At 42.2% G+C, this 21,740-nt stretch overlaps 1 protein-coding gene across 2 annotated transcripts in view; it reads right to left on the bottom strand.

Moving 5' to 3' along the window:
• Positions 1-2,365: 2,365 nt before the first annotated feature.
• SACM1L (SAC1 like phosphatidylinositide phosphatase) overlaps positions 2,366-21,740 on the bottom strand; it is a 270,638-nt gene continuing 251,263 nt past the window's right edge. For both annotated transcript variants that reach the window (XM_069216268.1, XM_069216274.1), the window contains exon 20: positions 2,366-8,937. In XM_069216268.1, coding sequence (XP_069072369.1) covers positions 8,801-8,937 — 137 coding nt within the window. In that variant the 3' untranslated portion in view covers positions 2,366-8,800. The remainder of the gene's footprint in view (positions 8,938-21,740) is intronic.

Here is a 21,740-nt window from a genome sequence, read left to right as displayed (position 1 = left end):
GCATTGCTTTGTGAACAACGGCCTCGGCCATGAAACAGCTGAAAACCACTAACTATTGGATGCTAGTGAAACTGAAACCCCGTTCCATAGCCACGAAGGGGTACAATTGCCTGGTGGGGGCAGAAAGACCAAAGGAACGCGCAAATCTGCCTTATCAACTTCAAAGATGCCTTGACATCTCCGGAAAAGCCTGTAGTCCTCAAAAAGGCATGGTTCCGAAGTGCCACATTCGTACCCATCACGTGGCCTAAGCAGTTGTTCATGTCCCAACGAGACTGGATTACATACTTCGCTACACTACAGCCATCTTGGATCAGGGATGCCCTGAGGTCATCCAGAACTGCAGGCAATACTTGAGCGTCTGTTTCCCAGAGGGCATGGGGGTACTGTGCTAGAAGGCAGATGACATTCACTGAATGCATAGCTAGGCTTATGGAAGACAAAATATGTTTGCCTAAAGTTTTAATTCTTCTAGCACTGAGATCAGGTGGGATGGTGGGGAAGGCATTGGAATTTACCATACTGGTGGATGCCTCCATTACCAAACTCTCTTGCGTAGGATGCTGTGTAGGAAAAGCAAGGTCACTTGGTGCTGGGCGATGATGCTTAGCAACATGCTTATTAACTGGCTGTCCTGAACAAAGCATTGCTTAAACGCCCAGGAGGGTATTTATCAGAGATTCATTAAACCTCCGTAGAAGCTTGACCAGGCTAGAACATCACTGTCAAAGCACTGGTCTTCGTCTCCATAGTGGGAAGTTGAAGTTTCAGTATTATTGCCGTTCACCGCATAATGATGGCAAAGGAGGCGCTCTCCTCAGTGGCAAGGCCAGCAGACAAAACAAAGTCAATACCTGGAGGAATATCCTGGCAACTGGTGTCTTAGAGCTCTTCATACTAGTTTTCTTCATTATATTAGGGGACAAAAATAATTTCACTCATCAAAATAGTCATTGAGTCAGTGCTGAAAAGATTGTACAAAGTGTGGGCCCTACTGTGTGGTGAGGGCAAAGTATAAAAAACGGGAGAGTTTCTGTGCTCCGGTAAGAACTGGGCGCGGCCTTGGTCGAGGTTGTGGTGTATTATGCCCAGAGTCAGAATGCGCTTTAAGTCATTCTCAGGCGTCGATGCAATAGGGACTGGCATAGTGGGTGACACTGGAAGCAAAGTCCACACCACTGCGAAACCCAAAGAGAGTTTAAGGGGCACAAACAACATCAATGGCAGACCAGCTGGTAGAAGCCCCACTGGAGGCCCCAGTGGATCCCTGGGGACCAATGGTTCACCAGAGGAAAGTGGTTAAGTGCCACAAATGTGCAGTATGATCTCTCTGAAGGCTTCCACATGCTGCAACTTTACAGAGGACCAGGGAATACGGGGCGCATCAGGACTAGAGTCTGAATTGGCTCCAATGATGATTGGGATCAAGACTGGGAAGGATATTAACCCCCTTGCGCCTTCTCTGGAGTTCAGGAGTCCCACTTTTTTCTTACTTTTCTTTCCCTCACTGTCACGTATGGCCTTTGGATTAATCTAAGTGCAGTTGTCACAGGCTGTGACACCAGGCATTATAACCATACTTTATGAGGGTCCATCAAACTTCTGTTTGCAGCAGACCATACACAGCTTGAACCATGTTGTTTTAGGGGTTGACATTTTCCTTGTAAACTGTGGACAGACAAAAGGCTCAAAAAGACCAAGGAGTAGGTCCGGATCCAGGCTGAAGGTGCAGAAAGAAAGCCACTGACATCAGTGCACGTTGGTGGTGCTTATATGCAGTTCTGCTTAGTACTTCTGGAGTGGAATGAGCAGCACAACCCACTGCTTTAAAGTTTCTGGATCCAGTCTGACGCCTAGTGAGTATTCGCTGGATGAGGAATTTGCAGTCAGAAGTATCTATCTGAAAGTAGAGTTTGCTCCTAACATGGAGAACGAAAAACATCCTGTACATGCACACATCCAGGTGACCAAGAAGGACAATATACCAATCCAACTGAAAAAATGTTTCCAAATGCAGGGAAGGGGACACTGAGTGCAAAGCAGTTCATCACATTCCTGCTAACCAGTGGTCAAAATGCCCATTGTCCACAGTTTACAATCTACACCATCCAGTGAAAATTTGGATTTCCTACACATCAACAGAGCAAATACTATCTGAGGACCAAAGAAAAAGGTTTCATATTAAAATTCTAGAGCTTCACAGAAAGCAAGGATGAATGAAAAAAGTTGTAATAGCAAATGAAGAATCACCTTTCTAGAACTTAGCGTAGAGACAAGATACCACATGCAATATGAAATCTTTAAGAAACTTTGTATGTAAAGGTTTATACACTTAATATGGAAAAAAACATTGGAATGCTAGTAATTAGAAAAGAGGCAAAATTTTATTGTGATTCAAAGTACAGAATAATGATATTTATTTTAATCATTGCTCGTATCAATTACCCGCCCATAACAGAGCCTACAGGAGTATGTATTTGAAGTTTTGTTTCTATTGCAGGTCTTGCTACAAGTGATCTGCCACATTCTCACTGAGATACACAGATCAGTTTGGTTAGACAGTTTACCATATATTTATTCTAGGCATGGAGCTTTTGTCCCAATCCATACATAAGAACCATTTACATTATAAGAAGCAAGTGTAGGAGTACTGTTCGTAACCCCCAAAAAATAGTCCTTTTTGGAGTCAGGTCTTCTATCCGAGTTACAATAAACATGTGCCATGTAAAAAGCAACTATCAAACAAATGTGAAATGAAGACATCACATTTAATTGCCCATTCTACAATAGTCTTTTTAAATGTGCATTATGAGCAGCTTGCAATAAGCAATAACCACACACAGTCCGGCATGATTATGCTTCAGTTTTCTCTAAGTTCTGAAAACCTCCTTTGTGGCAAAGTATTTCTCACTTACTAGAGAGAGCAAAAATTCTACATATGTTTGAATAACATGCTTCCAAGTGAAGAGGGAAAATAGTTTCAAAAAATGAAAATAGGAAAAAACAACCGCTGATGATTTGTGTTTGCCACAATATAAGAGCTTTAAAGAGTGATTCTTCTTTTTTCAATTATACTTGGACTACTTGATTTCATGTTCTGTCTGCCATGTCAGCATAAGAAGTTCACAACTGCAAGAAAGCTTCTCATCTTATGTGTATTACAAACAGTGGGGGGATATAAAAACTGACTGTAAAAAGCATGGCTAGTTGACATTGCTATTTGAAAAATTTGCCCATTTGCACAGGAGAGGCAAAAACAGAAGAAGCATAGACTTTGCTACTTTAGCAAAGCACCAGTTCCAGAGAATAGGATCAACCTTGATCAGTTAACGGTCTAAGGCATATCTTCACAAACACAAATTTTCAAAAACCTGATGCAAATGAAATAGTAAGAGAACAATCCAGATTTAGGGACAAATTTATCTAAACAGTATACATTTAAAACAAACTTGATGGCAATTTTCTTCCATTTTTACTTACAGATAGCCACTATATTTACAACATAACATTGAGGGCACCAACAGAAGCTTAGCCTGGCTTTGTACTTGAGGGAAGACACTACCTTACAATTGATCACAGCTGGCGGGTATTTGGGCCATCGTTCTTAGTACTTTGAAGATACTTTAGATAAACGCAGTAAACGGAGGTCTTTTGAAATCACGCTTGTTAAACTATACAAGTATTTTTTGGAACATTTTGGACTGTACACGTTTCTGGTCAGAGTTCTTGCCCAACTAGGAAACTAAGCATCAAACACAATGTTTTGTAGAAAGCACTGTACTAACTACAATATTCTAGCACTTTATGCAATTTAAATATACTATTTGCAATTAGAAGTAATTTACAAATGTACTTGCATTAACTATTTAACAATGCACAGAAGATGCAGAGTTTGTAAGCAATGTAGCAAATACAACATAGAGCGTGTGTGTTTTACATTGGTCCCCCATGTGTGCTTTCACTCATCTTGTAAGCACTAACTCAAGGCAAGCACATAGGGTTATAAGGAATGAACAAATGATTTGTGTGGCATGGCATTTCTCCACCAGAAATAGAAATACCATGCATAAAAAGAAAGTTCATGATCCCAAAAATGTGCTTAGGCATAAAGCTGTATGAAAGGTGTTAATGTCCCTGTGTGTTATTCCTAGGACGTAGTGTTTGGCATAGTGTAAAAAAAAATAGAGAACAGAGTACAGGGTGATTGCTTTCAAAGCTATGGAATTTGCAGAGTGGTTGCATCAGTGATACACTGCTATTAAGCTACCTGTAAAAAAACAACAAAAAAAACAAAAAAGGATATCTGAACGACATCAGCCAGAATCCTACTTTCAACAGATCGCCAATACTGTAAATAGATGATCCTGAAGTCTCAGAACAGTGTGGCAACAGGCTAGTATTCTCCATATGTACAGAGGGTAACCAATTTGTTCCACAATGTGAACAAATTACGACAGTAAAATGTGTAAAGCATGCAGCAAAATAAACTAAAACAAAGGTGCAATTTGCAACTACCATGCCATTCATGACCCCCTACTTTATGATTCGCCAGTCGCAACTCCTTTGATTTGACTGGTCAGCTAAAAGGGTACTGAAAATTCAGTGAAAGAAGTCAACATGATATCCACATAACTGAATTTTTAATTTGGTCTGTAGAAAGTCAGATCTGAAGCAGTGACAAAGATGTGCAACACTGTATTGCTGCATCTTTCTTTTAACACTCGAGCTGCGTTGCAAAAAGTCAGGATTTATTTTTCTGCAACAAACCTTTTGCAATACAACCTTGTTCAGAAATGAGCTAACGGGTGAGACAGCAAATCCCTCCCCAGTTGTTACTTAAGTTTGTGATCTGCGAATTGTAAAATATCTTAGTAAATAACATGAAAATATTGCGTAATTGTAATACAAATGTGTTGCTAAAGAACAAAACACTTTTAAGACATCGAAACATCTTTCAAACGATTATACCATCGTTACTCTGCCACTGTAAGGAATTTAAGGAATATCGCATAACCAGGACACAACAGTCATTGAAGATAAAGTCAAAGACAAAATCGAAGACATAAAAAAACAATCAGACATAAAAATAATCTGACTTTACCTTTAAAAGTGTCCCACTAGGCAAAAATAACATACATAACATGCAGATTTATTTTCTGTAAACCATATTGAGGTTTCAGGTGCATTTTGTCTTGAAGTGAGAAAATTAACCCCGCAGATTAATATTGCACATGGAAACAAAGGACCTGGAAGGTCAGGAGAGGGCAAAAATGAGTCGAATTTAAGGTTCTGGGTCCACGAGAAGAGGCGTTAGCTTTAACCCCTTCTGAAATGCTAAGACTTGGACAATGGTCTTGCTTGCATCTGGGTATGGCCTGTTAAACTGTCCGTGCAATGAAGTTTTAGCTGCCATATATAGCAATATTTCAGTGTTTCAAACACATGTAAAGTTATTGTGCCAACTGCGAGCACAGACAAAAAGAAGTCGTATGCATGTGCGTTGTTAGTGATAGGTTTATCTTTTCTATACAGCAGTAACGATTGAAATTTGCAGGCAAATGGCTGCCCCCACACTAGGTGAAATACATTTCTGAAAGATGCAATAGTGTAAATAATGTATATTGTGCTTTACAACACGTATTTGAAAGTCAGACCAGAGAGGTGGAAGACTGGACAGGATATGAATTAAAAAAATAAAAAGTTGAATCCCAGACTACCAGGTCCTGGTTGTGGTTAAAGTTAAAAACGTGTTTTCTGTGTCTGGGGACATAAGAACTACCTTTAATTAATCGTCACCTCAATGACAGTCACTGAGGCCTGCAGTTCGAAGTCAAGTGCAACACAGGGTTTCAGATGGCTGGGGTTGCCAAGCTGGCTTTGGAAAATAACCCTCAATTACGTTACTCCAGCTCACCAGTGCAGTCAGTACCCGTCTCAAAAATATGTCAGAGAGACGAGGAGCACCTAAAACAATTCAGGTTTTGCAGTTTATTGTATATACGCTTCTCCTTCAAAGCCCTCAAAAGAATGGAACTGATCATGGGGAAGAAAGCACTTCTGTTCAGGTAAAATGCCCAAAAGTACTGGTACACAACTGAGGAACCATCTTAGTTCAAATGTGGAGTGCCTGTTTGCACAACTGAAATATGGATTTGTAGACCTTTTCATGAGCAGCCTGCAGTGGTTCCTTTTGACAACATCATTAACCCCGAGCACCAATAAAATGTCAAGGGGCAGGACTCTTCCTGGTACCTTGCACGATAGGTGTATTTTTTGCACAGGACCACTGTCTACTCTAGTATGGTTCTTCTGCAATCATTCTGGTCTAACCTGAAGCCCTAGTGCAAAGTGTAGACAATTAGTATTGGACCACACATTATTTTCATGTCCCGTTTTTATTGAGATCAAGGTTCCTCAAACACTTAAGCCTCCAGAAGACTGTGCTGATTTTTTTCAGCAGGGGTCACATCAGTGATGTCATAACCTGCTTAATAATGTTGAAAAGTAAGGTAGTGTAGTCATGATACTGTCAAACTCAATGATAAGTTTAAGAAACCCTGCACGAGATCCTCTGACACACAAACTCACTAAACCTCGTTTTATCATTTATCATTTCTCGCCTCAGGAAAAACAGCACAACGAATCAATTACTACAAACTGATTGGTTACCATTTCTGTTTTTTTCAACTATGCCCTGAAGTTGCAGATATGTGAAATGGGGAGTTCTTAGTTGTATGTAATGGAGCCATCTTTCAGGAAAGAGACACAAAGCTCTAGAACGCCTCAATCTCTGCCAGAAGTATCCACATCTCTAACGCTAAAATCCACATGACGTAAAACCCTAAACTCCACTTGACAAAACACAAAGGGTAATCGGTACAAAGAAATGCAGGTGACTAAAATTCCATGCATGTATGTATTGTTATTTATCTGCACATAAATGTGTCAACTACTACCCGAAGGTTGCTTCTTAAACTGAAAATGCTATATTCGGCCTAATTCCGATCAACTTTGTTTTTCTGGAAAACAAATTGAAAAGAATCAATGAGCTTTATAATTAACGTAGTTGCCATGGTACCTTATGTACCTGGCTTCACTTGGTCACATTTTCAGGGGGTAAATCCACAGGCATCGTTATGTTAGGCTGTATAGAATGGGGAGGAGCTCCAGAGAGGTCCAGGAACTTTTCGTTTTAACAAGGGAGGGTCGTGTCTGAGAAGCTGAGCAGGTCAATGAACGCGCCACAGGTTGTGTAAAACAGATTGGTAACATTGATTATATTTCCTTAAGGAAGGTGCCTATGATGCTCCATCTCTCCACACAAACGACACCCTCTTTCATGTTGGAGGATACATCATCAATACAAGCCAGACCCAACATGGATTAACGTGCAACAACCCTGTGCCCTTTTTGGACTTTCCAAAGATGATGTAAGATGTGTGGAAAATTGCATTGGTATGAGAGAAGACAGATCGTAAATGTTCAGAATATGCCCGAAATCTAATGTAGTATCATATTATTCCCCTGCCCTGTTCTGAAAACTACATTGTAAAGCATTTAGACTTAGATATATTTCTGAAGCAAGGTTAACATACCATAGAAGGAGATTCGTCAGTTGTTTTCCAAGTTAAATGTGCAAAACGATGCATTATTGTCTAGTTGTTTTTAATCCTTAATATGAACATTAGGCCAGTTTCTAAGTGCTCCCAATTTTAAAAGCTACGGCATCAGAGGCAAAGGAAAGTTAAGTAAACTGTCTAAAACCACACACTGTGGTGAACGAGGAAGCTTTTTCTTTTAATAAAGCGCTCGATTCCATATTCAGAAAACTAAGCCACTCACATCTGAATATAAAGCGTTAGGAACCGTTTTTGCATGAGCTACTTTACTCTGGGATAGAAAATTAATAAAAAAATAAAAATAAAAATAAAAGCCATTATGTGACATTCAACAGGGTGGCAACAATTGGAATTCATGGTCCTTCACGAGAGTGGTAAACATACATTATACCATTGGATATAAAAGCAAAACACACGAGCACTGTCGCCTTAGCTACCATGAAATGCACATCGTACGGGGGGTGATGAGTGTGTATGAGGGGAGTGTACCGTTTATGCTGAGAGAGAATGAAAACTAGTTAGCTAATGGTCAAAAGCACATATTAACACGTGTGCTGTGAAATAACACTGACTGGAAAGATAAGTGGCAATGAAGTAATATGGCACAACCCACAAAGATGCATCATTACCAGTAGGGTGTGACTTGATTTGTTCACACCTCTGCCATCAAGTCAATGTTGAACATCCGCTACCACTGCGGAAGGCACGGTCCAGCGCAGACACATTCTTTCATTAGTGGATGTAAACAAACCCTCTTCTGAGTTTGCCCTGGCTATTTATAAATATAACACCTGACTTTATTCGCATTTGTGACATGGAACCACAGAATAAGTGAAAGGCAGAAGGAATGCTGTTTTTATTTTTTTGACGGTATTTAACTACTGGGAGATTCGGCAGTCTGCAATGTTGTGTTCTGGTAGACCTCAAAGTTCTGAATGCCCACAATAAGAAGTGGAGTTTCCACAGTTGATGCGATATTCCCAAAATTACTGTGCTTAAAGCTAGATTCAAGTTCTCAGTTGTATGTCGCCGTCACCACCACCACCACAAGGAACGAATAAGACCATTTTCCCCAAAAAAGGACAAAGAGACCACAAGCTGGTGTGGAAAGCAAGTCAGTAGAGACTCCAATTCTGGCTTGAGGAATCCCAATTGCTGAGTCGCTTTCCACACACACAGATTCAGTCCATCTTTTCTTTTTGAACCAGCTTTGGGGCATCAACGAAATCCTTGCCATTGTAGAGGATGATGGCACCTGTTCCAACGCTTGCTGTTCCCCAGAAAACCACATAGGCCAATGTCTCCGTCCACGTATCGCCTGCAATGAAATGAAATTAACTCACAAGGTGCACTTAGCTCATCAATATGTATATACGGGTCAGGACAAGGAAGCATTACTTACATTACATGTTCTCTATAAACGCACATGTATTTATGAAGATTTCACTGAAACTTGCAACCAGTTGGCAAGACATTCCCCAGAGGCAACCGCTCCATTAAGGAATGTTAGGTGGGGCCCCACCACTTTTAAGTGCCATTCGTCAGCAGTCATTAGCTAACCTAAGGACGAGCGATCTCCCACAGGCCCTATGCATAGAACATCAAATAGAACAGCCTGCAGCTTTACCGACAGACCGCTCAAGACACCTCCAACCTTTGCTTATTAACTGAGGCTGGCAAGCAAACTCAGTCCCCAGCATTGGGGGAAGAGAACAGGTGTGTGTGTGGGTCTGGGAAAGGGGGGAAGGGATCTGAGCTGGACAAGGAAGTTGGCATCATGCAGCTTTCTATCTGCCCCCGCCATGCCGCGGTCTCAGCCTTCGCTAAAGACATCTTGGGGGCCTTCAGAAATTTGACCTAGGAATGCACTCTGCGCGTTGCTTGCCATTGGTTCGGTGGTTTGTAACCCACATTTTCTTGCTTTCTATTTGCTTGCTTTGTTTTAGGCTGGCTAGCTTGAGTTCAGTCCTTCCCTTGTCAAAACCTTATTCACAGAATCCTTCACAATTCTCCCTATCTGTAAACAGGGCTGTAACTCTTGTTCAGATCTAGTCACATTTGCTGTGCAGTCAGAGACTTAAGTCAAATGCCAGGCGCTCTCTTCGAAGGGCATTTATTTAATTTCCTTTTAGGACTTCAAGTGAGATGATTTATGTGCCGATCTTGCTGGCTAGTGGGAGTACAAACGTTTTTTCTAACACACAACACTTAAATGAACTGTGTAAGTATTTCAGAATATATCAGAACTATGAACGCACAAATAAGGCTTATTTTTTGTTATTTCTGAAGTGTGTTAAAAACAAATACTTTAATATGAATAAAATGAATCAGTAAACTATGTGATGCTATTTCCACATATTTTCGTCTGTGCACTGTATAGTTTTATTAGTAAGCCTGTATTGTCTGTGCAACTGTGATGGTCATTTCAATTGAAAATGTGTTGTCTGTAATAGCAATGTGATACTACACCTTGAATACCCCACTCTACGCTATTCCACTCTGCACCACTACAGACCTCTGCACTCTGCCACCACTACACTGCACTCTACGCCACTTCACGCTATGCCTCTCTACTCTACCCTGTACTACTCTACTCTATGCCAATGCACTTTTCACCACTCTACATCAATGCACTTTACTCTGTAACACTCAGCTTTATGCCCGCGCACTCTACGCCAATCCACTATATGCCACTCTAATCTATTCTGCACCACTGCACTATACTCCACTTTACTCTGCACCATTACATTTAAGCCACTCTATGCAACTGAACTCTACCCTGCACCACTCTACGCCACTTCACTCTACTCTGAAACAGTCTACTCTACACCACTCCGCTATTCTATGCGACTCTACACTAAGCCATTCCAGTACACAACCCTCTCTGCCACTTCACACTGCAACACTATGCACCACTCTTTTCCATTCCACTCTGACACTCCACACCACTCTCCTCTATGCCACTAACTTTTATCCATGCTGGAAAGAAGCCACGCTAGTTTACAACATGGCTAAAACACATTGGCAAAACCAACAGCTCTTGCACAGGTGAGACCTATTGGCTTTGTCAATGCTTGTTTCACTGTTGAGCTGGGAGTGGCGCTGAAGCACTTGCTGCAAACCACTGGTGTTGAAAGAGTTTGGCGAGCGAGAGGCATTGAAAGCCTATGTTTCTCTGTGCGAACATATACATTTATTAGCATGTGGCCGGATCTGACAATGACAGCGGTGGCCTTGGCAAAAGTTGCCACATTAACATATTACAGACATGTAACCCTGTATGGTGTATATACTTCATTTAAATGTGAAGAGTTTGACATACTACCCTATATGGTGGATACATATGACATGTATTGTATTGTATTGTAATAGTATTTATATAGTGCTTACTACCCCTGACGAGGCGTCAAAGCACTTTTTGGTGAGTAGCACACTACTCCGGAACCCAAAAGGAATTAGTCGTGGATTAGTATAGGTAAATAAGAGTACAGTATTTGTATTATTATGAGTTAATTTGAGAACAGGATATGTGAGTTTGTTCGTTGGACTGACTAGAGTAATGGAGGGATAGAGGAGGGAAGAATCCAGAGGTGTTAATTGAGAGTTTATGGTAATAGGATGAGGCTTGGGATGAGTAAAGAAGAGATGTAGAAGGGAAGAGTCTGTGGAAAGGGTTAGGGAGATCATAGTAGCAGGAAGGTTTTTGGATGAGTCAAAGGTGAGATAAATGAGGGACAGTTTGGGAGATCATGGTAGTAAACTGAGGTTTGGGGTGAGCTAATGTGGTAGAGGAGGGAAGAGCTTAGGCAGGGTTATTTTGGAGAAGAAAGTAGTAGAATGGGTTTGGGATGAGTCAGAGGGTGGATGGAGGATAGATTGATAGACACACAGGGTGATGGGGAGACAGAGTAAAGCTTACAAGAGAGTACATTTATAATTTTTTTCATGAAATTATAATTTCATTTATATAAATATATATAATTTTATATTAATATTTTTATTTATTAATTTATATTTTTAACTTTAATTTATATATAAATTGAATTTTATTTATAGATTTTATTTAATTTATTTTTATTAAATTTTTCTCTAGTACAGTACGACTAGAGTAATAGATCTGTAAATACATAGTAAGGGAATATATGTGAAAGGACATAATGGATATAATAATATGAGAAGAAAAGTAGTATTTTATAAACACAGATTTAAGATTTATAATATCTGAAGTTGATCAATAAGTGTACTTTTCTAACATTAATTTATGTTTCTACAATTTTTGAATAGCAAAATGCTTATGACAATAAAACATTTGATCAGTGTTATATAAAAACAAAAGCAGAGATTCATAAGTATCTAATATAACAACTTATCTAGGACAAATGCAGTGACCTATGAATATGTTAAGCATAGAATAATATGGAAAATGTCACTTACCCAGTGTACATCTGTTCGTGGCATGTTGCGCTGCAGATTCACACTGTGCATTATCCTGCCATATAGTGTTGGGCTCGGAGTGTTCCAAGTTGTTTTTCTTCGAAGAAGTCTTTTCGAGTCACAGGACCGAGTGGCTCCTCCCTTTCGGCTCCATTGCGCATGGGCGTCGACTCCATCTTAGATTGTTTTCCCCGCAAAGGGTGAGGTAGGAGTTGGTGAAGTAAGGATACTAGAGGCGCCCATGCAATGGAGTAGAACTGTATGTACATATTGTGTATCAAAGGAATGTTTATTTACAAATTTACAATTTACATGCAACTAAAACGGCTACAGGCTCCCGGGGAGGTGGGAGGGCGCATGTGACTCTGCAGCGCAACATGCCACGAACAGATGTACACTGGGTAAGTGACATTTTCCGTTCGATGGCATGTGTAGCTGCAGATACACATGCTGTGAATAGACTACAAAGCAGTAATCTCCCCAAAAGCGGTGGTCAGCCTGTAGGAGTTGAAGTTGTCTGTAATAATGTTCTCAGTACAGCCTGTCCTACTGTGGCTTGTTGTGTTGCTAACACATCTACACAGTAATGCTTAGTGAATGTATGGGGCGTAGACCAGGTGGCTGCCTTCCAAATCTCTGTCATTGGTATATTTCCAAGAAAAGCCATTGTGGCGCCTTTTTTCCTAGTGGAATGTGCCCTTGGAGTAATGGGTAATTCTCTTTTAGCTTTAAGGTAACAGGTCTGAATACATTTGACTATCCATCTGGCAATGCCTTGTTTGTATATAGGGTTACCTGCGTGAGGTTTTTGGAAAGCTACGAATACTTGTTTTGTTTTTCGAAATTGTTTTGTTCTGTCAATGTAATACATTAGCGCTCTTTTAATGTCTAATGTATGCAGTGCCCTTTCTGCTATTGATTCTGGTTGTGGAAAGAAGACTGGGAGTTCCACAGTTTAGTTTCGATGAAATGGTGATATGACTTTTGGTAAAAAGTTTGGATTTGTACGGAGAACCACTTTATGTTTATGTATCTGTATAAAGGGTTCTTGGATAGTAAATGCCTGTATTTCGCTAACTCTTCGTAGAGAAGTAATGGCTATTAGAAAGGCTATTTTCCAAGTCAAGAATTGGATTTGACAAGAATGAATGGGTTCAAATGGTGGACCCATGAGTTGTGTTAGTACAATATTAAGATTCCACAAAGGTACTGGTGGTGTTCTTGGGGGTATGATTCTTTTTAGTCCCTCCATAAAGGCTTTGATAACTAGGATTCTAAAAAGCGATTTTGTATGTGTAACCTGCAAATAAGCAGATATTGCAGTGAGATGGATTTTAATGGAAGAAAAAGCAAGATTTGCTTTTGTAAGTGTAGTAAATAACTTACAATGTTTTGTATGGCAGCGTTTAGCGGTGTAATTTGATTAGCCTGGCAATAGAATAAAAAACCTTTTCCATTTATTGGCATAACAATGCCTTGTTGTGGGTTTTCTTGCTTGTTTAATGACCTCCATACACTCTTTTGAGAGGTTTAGATATCTGAATTCTAAGATTTCAGGAGCCAAATTGCTAGGTTGAGCGATGCTGGATTCGGGTGTCTGATCTGTTGTTTGTGTTGTGTTAACAGATCTGGTCTGTTTGGTAGTTTGATGTGTGGTACTACCGAGAAGTCCAACAGTGTGGTGTACCACGGTTGGCGAGCCCACGTTGGCGCTATGAGTATTAGTTTGAGTTTGTTTTGACGCAGTTTGTTGACCAGAAAAGGAATGAGCGGGAGAGGGGGAAAAGCGTAAACAAATATCCCTGACCAGCTGATCCATAGAGCATTGCCCTTGGACTGAGGGTGTGGGTATCTGGACGCAAAGTTTTGGCATTTTGCGTTTTCTTTTGTTGCAAACAGATCTATGTTTGGTGTCCCCCAGTGGTAGAAGTGATCTTTTAGAATTTGGGGATGTATTTCCCATTCGTGAGACTGTTGGTGATCTCGACTGAGATTGTCGTCTAGCTGATTGTGAATGCCTGGTATATATTGTGCTATCAGGCGAATGCTGTTGTGAATTGCCCAGTGCCAAATCTTTTGCGCTAGGATACACAGTTGTGACAAGCACGTCCCCCCTTGTTTGTTTAAATAATACATTGTTGTCATATTGTCTGTCTTGACAAGGATACGTTTGTGATCTAGAAGGGGCTGAAAGGCTTTTAGTGCTAGAAAGACTGCTAGCAGTTCTAAATGATTTATGTGAAGTTGTTTTTGCTGATTGTCCCATTGACGTTGTATGCTGTGATTGTTGAGGTGTGCTCCCCACCCAATCATGGAGGTGTCTGTTGTGATAATGGCGTGAGGTACTGGGTCTTGAAAAGGCCGCCCTTTGTTTAAATTTACAGGGTTCCACAATTGAAGCGAAGAGTGTGTTTGGCGGTCTATCAACACTATATCTTGGAGTTGACCCTGTGCCTGCGTCCATTGTTTTGCTAGGCACTGTTGTAAGGGCTGCATGAGTAGTCTTGCATTTGGGACAATAGCTATGCATGAGGACATCATGCCTAGTAGATTCATCACAAACCTGACCGTGTATTGTTGGTTTGGTTGCATGCTTGATTTTATATTTTGAAACGACTGGACTCTTTGTGGACTTGGAGTGGCAATTGCTCTTTGCGTGTTGAGTTTTGCTCCCAAGTATTGTTGTATTTGGGATGGTTGTAAATGTGATTTTTGGTAATTTATAGAAAACCCTAGTTTGTGCAGAGTATCTATTACATATTGCGTGTGATTTTGACATTGTTGTTGAGTGTTGGCTTTTATTAGCCAATCGTCTAGATACTGGAATACGTGCATGTGATTTCTCCTTCTATGAGCTGCTACTACGGCTAGGCATTTTGTAAATACTCTGGGGGCCGTTGTTATTCCGAATGGCAACACTTTGAATTGGTAATGTTTGCCTTGTATTACAAACCTGAGGTATTTCCTGTGAGATGGATGGATGGGTATGTGAAAATACGCATCCTTTAGATCCAGTGTTGTCATGTATTCTCCTTGTTTTACATCCTGTAGTGTTACCATGTGGAAATGATCTGATTTGATGAAGAGATTGAGTGTTCTGAGATCTAAAATAGGCCTTAACATTTTGTCTTTCTTTGGGATGAGGAAATACAGGGAGTAAACCCCTGTTCCTCTCTGGTGATAAGGTACCAGTTCTATGGCTTCTTTTGCTAGTAGTGCTTGGACTTCTATTTGTAATAGGTCTAAGTGTTGTATTGACATTCTGTGCGTTCTTGGGGGAACATCTGGAGGGAATCTTGTGAACTCTATGCAGTAACCATGTTGGATAATTGATAGAACCCACGTGTCTGTGGTAATGTGTGTCCAATTGTGGTGGTATTTTGTTAATCTCCCCCCCCCCCCCCCCACTGGTGATGTGTGTTGGGGAAGTGTGACATTGAAGTCACTGCTTGCTACCAGGGGTCTGCTTGGTAGGCTGGAATTTCCCTCTTCCTCTTGGGAACTGTCCTCTGTAGGAACCCCAAAACCCCCCTCTCTAGTACTGAGATTTGTAAGTGGGTTTTGTTTTGGAGGTAGATGGTTCTGATGGTTGCTGTCTAAACCCTCCCCTAAATTGTGGTTTCCTAAATGTTCCCCTGTATTGAGAGGAGTAGAGCGCGCCCATGGCTTTGGCCGTGTCTGTGCTTTACCTCATTTTTTCTATTGTGGTATCCACTTCCGGGCCAAAAAGTTGATGTTGATTAAACGGCATATTCAATACCGGTTGCTGTATCTCTGGTTTAAACCCAGAACTTCGCAGCCATGCATGCCTCCTAATTGTTACTGCTGTATTTACAGTTTGTGCCGCTGTATCAGCAGAGTCTATTGCAGAGCAGATCTGGTTATTTGATATGGCCTGTCCCTCTTCAACCACTTGTTGGGCACTTTTTGATGCTCTTTGGGGAGGTGCTGGATGATGTCTTGCATCTCATCCCAATGTGCTCGGTCGTAGCGGGCAAGGAGGGCTTGTGAGTTGGCAATTCGCCACTGATTGGCTGCTTGCGATGCCACTCTTTTCCCAGCCGCGTCGAATTTACGACTTTCATATCAGGAGGTGGCGCATCCCCGGATGACTGCGAATTAGCCCGTTTTCTTGCAGCCCCCACAACCACTGAGTCCAGAGGGAGCTGTTGTGTAATAAACACAGGGTCTGATGGGGGCGGTTTATATTTTTTCTCGACCCTTGGCGTGATTGCTCTCCCTTTCACTGGTTCCTGGAAAACCTGTTGTGCATGTTTAAGCATGCCCGGTAACATTGGCAGGCTTTGATACGATGCTTGCGTGGATGCCAGAGTGTTAAACAAGAAGTCGTCTTCCACTGGTTCTGAGTGCATTGTTACATTGTGAAATGTTGCTGCTCTGGCCAGTACCTGCGTGTAGGACGTACTGTCCTCTGGTGGCGAAGGTTTTGTCGGATAACACTCTGGACTATTGTCCGAAACTGGTGGGTCATATTGATCCCAGGGGTCCGCATCGTCTTGAGTCATCCCAGTATGTGTGGGTGACTGTGCCATTGGTGTACCCACTGGTGACAACTGTGGAGATTGAAGTGGGGACGTTTGTGGTGAGAACTGTGGGGGTGGTAATTTTTCTCTGACCACTTTGGCCTTTGGTTGCATCTCAGTCTCGTGATAAGTCAGTTTTCTTTTGGACTTGAGCGGAGGGATAGTTTGTATCTTCCCTGTATGTTTCTGGATTTATAGCCTTTGCTGAGTTTGATCATACTCTTCTAGATCCAGTTCCTGCTCAAATCTGTGCTTTTTTTTGAGCTGTAGAGAGAGCCCTTGCTCTTCTGTGTAGGACACCTTTTTCGGCTCCAAAGCCGTTTTTTCGATATCGAAACCCCGAGGGAGATTGCTGGTTTCGGCTCAGAGTGGCTTTTTCGAGGTTTACTCAATTCGATTATTCGATGCAGACTCTTTTCGGTGCCGGTTTCTCGACCGGAGTCGGAAGTCTTCGGCACTGATTTGGCCTTTTTCGGTGCCGATGTTACTTGGTCACCGTCTTTTCTGTGGGTTGAGCCATATCCTTCCGGCAGTGGCGTCCCGAAGCCTTTTGTTTCTTGACCTGACCTTGGGTGTGGGACGGGGCGGGTGTACTCACTTTTTGTTCCGCCGTCGGTGGTCGATCCCCGTCGGATTCATCCGAGTCCGAACCCTGGATGGATATCCGCATCTCTTCTTCCTCGGTGTCGAGATGCTGCGACTGTTTCGGCGCCATCTGTAACCGTCTTGAGCGTCGATCTCTTAAGGTCTTCTTGGAGCAAAACGTTCTGCAGGCCTCGCAAGTATCCTCTCTGTGTTCGGGCTATAAACACAAGTTACAGACACGATGCTGGTCTGTGTAAGGATACTTGGCGTGGCACTTCGGACAGAAACGGAAAGGGGTCTGGTCCATTAGTTCTTTGTCGAAGGGTGTGGTTGGGCCGACCAGGCTTTGATTAAGTGCGGCTGCCAAAGCGGTCTTGTTGTCAGTGCCGATGTGATGATACTAAACCGGTCCCGAACGCAAACAATACCGACGAATTTCGATGATTTTCTAAGTTTCCCTGATTCGAATTACGGAGCAAAGAGCAACACATCCGAACCTGATGGCGGAAAGAACACAATCTGAGATGGAGTCGACGCCCATGCACAATGGAGCCGAAAGGGAGGAGCCACTCGGTCCCGTGACTCGAAAAGACTTTTTTAGAAGAAAAACAACTTGTAACACTCCAAGCCCAATACTAGATGGCAGGATAATGCACAGCATGTGTATCTGCAGCTACACATGCCATCAAACATATATATATATATATATATATATATATATATATATATATATATAAAACCGTGACTAAATATACATTAGTTAAACATGCTTAAGGAGTATGTGTATAATTTATTAAGACATAGTAACAATACATATTTCCAAAAGAACGATACTTATCTAAAATATACACAATCAGATTATTACTATGTCAACAAAGGCATATGCAGCCCATGTAGGTGGCCTTGGAAAAAAAAAAACTGCCCTCTTCTGCACATTACTCTGTACGGTGTCCATACCGGACTTAATGGTGGCTTTAGTATACACTGCTTACTTGTTAATTATGGAATAAATTGCCCTCTGCTGTGGAAGGTGGGTGTGGCAAAAGATGCCCTTCCCTTAGTATTTTATGGGACACCACTTCCCTCATAGTATTAGCTCTTTTGGCGGCCTTTGATACTCCCACTTCAATCTGTTAAATCAAATAGGTGATAGATATCTGTAATTCGGCCCTCAAATAGATCTTTTTATATATATTTTTTATGAGGATTCAACTCAGAGTACCTCTGTGTGAAACATCCATTTCTTCAGGAACTCACAGGGTCCTCCCCAAGCCCCACCTTTTTTTTTAATGTTTATATCTGTTCTACTGCCAAGCGTGTATGTTCCTTTGGATTTAGAACACTAACCTACACTGATAAATACCCACATTCTTATTTCTATCCTATTCCTGACAACTGTAACCAGGTTATGTCCAACATTTGCTCCTAAAATGGGGGTAAAACAGAAATTCTATTATTTGGAAATGATATACCTGCCAATTTTTGGTTGGTGGTCTGCTAAGCTCTCCCCAGTTCCAGTCACCTCAGCTAAGGATTTTTGGATCATCATAGATAATGAACTCACGTTTGCCCAACACATAAGTCAGACCTTCAAATCTTGCTGCATCCTCCTAAAAATGCTCCGAAAGATGATTCTATTGCTCACACTGGGTGTTCAAAATTGATCATTCAGGCCTTAATTCATATCGCCTTAGGTAACTCTATTTACTAAAGGCTCCCTGATCACTCAACGACTTCAAGTCCTCCAGAATTCTCCTGCCAGGTTACCTTTAGGCCTACTGGCCTCGGTTTCAGTGTCAGCCCTCCCAAAGAACTTACGTTAGCTGCCTGTTAAGAAGGGTGCTATGTTCGAGGCCCTTTGTATAGTTCAGAAAGAAGATGACAACACGGGTCCTGTCTACTTGAGCCACAAATGTATTTCCTATTAACCTGTCTGACCTCTCGGCTCTTCTAATACCAAGCAACTGGTTGTACCCATTGTTGAACAATTTACTTACCATTGGTAGCACTTTATCTGGTCGAGACTATATATAGGTGCAAATTCCTTACCTTACAATTATCCCAGGTGTCAGACTGGATCTGGAAGATTTTTTGTGAGCAGTACCCGTCGTTCGGCTCTGCGTGCGCCGTCTGCGTTGTCCGTGCATTATACAACATCTTCAGTACCCATATAGATGCCACTCAGGTGTGCTGACATCAGTTTCTTTTTTACACGCCGAAGTGTGGAGCCATGAAGAACCTGGAAAATTAGGGCCCTGAAAGGGATATAAGCCCTGCCTCTAGAAATCTGTTTGCAGAGAGAGCAGGATGGGTGGACTTGTAAGGAATCTGCAGCTGGATATAGATCCTACCAGATAAGCTGTTACATAAGTTAAGTAACTTGTCCATCTGATAGAGACTTCTAGCTGCAGGTTTCTTACCTTAGAATAGATACCCATGAAATACATCCCCAGAGGTGGGTCTGCGAACCAATTTCAAACTAGGAAGTCCTGCAGGACTGAACAGGCAAAATACCAGTCACGATGGACCTGACTGTCCAGGCAATAATGTTTGGTAAACGTGTGCAGAAAAGCCCACTTTTTGCCTGGCAGGTGTCCAGGAATGGAACTCCATGTGCTAACGCTGTGGTCGCAGTTTTGGCTCTGGCAGAATAAGCATCCAAGCCCTCTAGGGGTTGCTTCTTAGCCAATGCATAGAGGTTTTTAATGCAGAGCACGACCCATCTCGAGATGGTCCTTTCCACCACAGTAGGACCATTTACACCTTGGACATACCCCAAAAGAGTTGACAGTCCACCCGGTATACCCATGTACATTCAAGATAGAACAACAAAACTCATTGTGGGTCTAGATGATGGGGACGCTTCTCACCCTTGAAAGGGTGAGGTGGAGCGTAGAAGTAGACAAGGTGATGGACTGACCTACATGAAAGGGCGTTACCACTTTTGGAAGAAAGGAAGCCCGCATGCGAAGCACCACTTTGTCAGGGCGTTTTATATCATAAGGCCTGCAGCTCACGAACTTGTTGGGCAGATGTTATAGCCGCAGGGAAAGCCGTTTTGATGGTGAGCAACCAAAGGGGACAACTGTGAAGCATTTCAAAGGGAGTGCACATCAAGAATGTGAGAACCCGATTCAAGTCCAACTGAGGCATGACAAACTCAGAAGGGGGAAAACATGAATTAGACCTTTCAAGCACCTATATACAATAGGAGATTTGGAAAGAGGGCTGAGCGGGAAATCTGAGAAATGCACAGATAGCAGAAAGATAACCTTTAGGAGTCCCCAGAGCAGAGCCCTGCTGGGCAAGAGATAGAATAAAGCAAAGAACCTAAGAAAAGGGGAGAGAAAGAGGATCAACATTTCTGTCAGAATGCCAGGCCACAATTTTATTTTTTAATGGCAGGCATATACCGTCTTCGCGTAGGAATGCCTGGCTGCCAAGATGACATTGCAGGCTTCGGGGAAAAGGTCAAAGGCTTTCAACTGCCATGGCTCAATCTCCAAGCAAGGAGGCGGAGACTGGACAGGTTTGGGTGCAGAACCCTCCCCTTCTACTGCGACAGAAGATCCTCCCAATGGGCAGCCTGATCAGAAGATCAATTGCCACACTCAGTAGCTCTGGATACCATACTATCTGTTCCCACTTCGGAGCCACCAGAATAACCGGGGTACAGTTGTTCTTGTTCTTCTTGATAACTCTGGGCAGAAGTGGTACAGGCGGAAAGGTGTACAGGAGGCCTGAGCTCTACTTTAGACGAAAAGTGTCTCCAAATGAGAGCCGTCAAGGAAACTTCAGCACACAAAACTTTTGGCATTGCACGTTTTATGCCGTGGAGAACAGATCTAACCCCGGAAAGAGACCTTGCACCATATCCGGACGGAGACACCATTTGTGATCCGCTAGGCACCTTTGACTGAGTTTGTCCGCCCTGACATTTAGAGAAGCTGCCAGGTGTTGAACCACCAGGGATACGCCCTGATGTTTCAGCCATGTCCAGTGATGCAAAATCTCTTGACAAAGGGCCCACGACCCCACCTGCCCTGATTGTTGCAGTACCACATGGCGGAAGAGTAGTCCCTGATCACCTGAACAAGCCTTCCCTTGATGGAAGTTGGAAAGGCTTTGAATGCCAGTCGGATCCCTTGGTGATCCAGCAAGTTGACGTGGATTTCGGATTCCGCCAGAGACCAACCAGATCTCTACTTCTCCCAAATAGCGGGCCCATCCCAGGAATGACTCATCTGTCACTACTGTGAGATCTAGTTGAGAAAGGGAGATGGGAACTATCCCTGACCAAGCTGCGATTTGTTTGCCACCACTGTAGATCCTTTGTAGTTCCCTCCAAGATCTGCACCATCTTGGAGAGATTCCCCTGAGGCTGTTCCCACTGAAAATTCAGGTCCCACTGTAGAGTCAGCATATGCCAACGTGCATTCGTCATCTGCAGGCTACAGGGGACCATGAGTTCCAACAGATTCAGAGTCTGTCTCACTGAAACCCAGAATAGAGGCTGAAACATCGGTGACATAACCTGAATATGCATCTGAGAGGGAGT

Source organism: Pleurodeles waltl, chromosome 2_1 (assembly GCF_031143425.1).
Source record: "Pleurodeles waltl isolate 20211129_DDA chromosome 2_1, aPleWal1.hap1.20221129, whole genome shotgun sequence".
NCBI classification, from domain to species: Eukaryota; Metazoa; Chordata; class Amphibia; order Caudata; family Salamandridae; genus Pleurodeles; species Pleurodeles waltl.
This window is presented reverse-complemented; position numbering and strand designations above follow the sequence as displayed.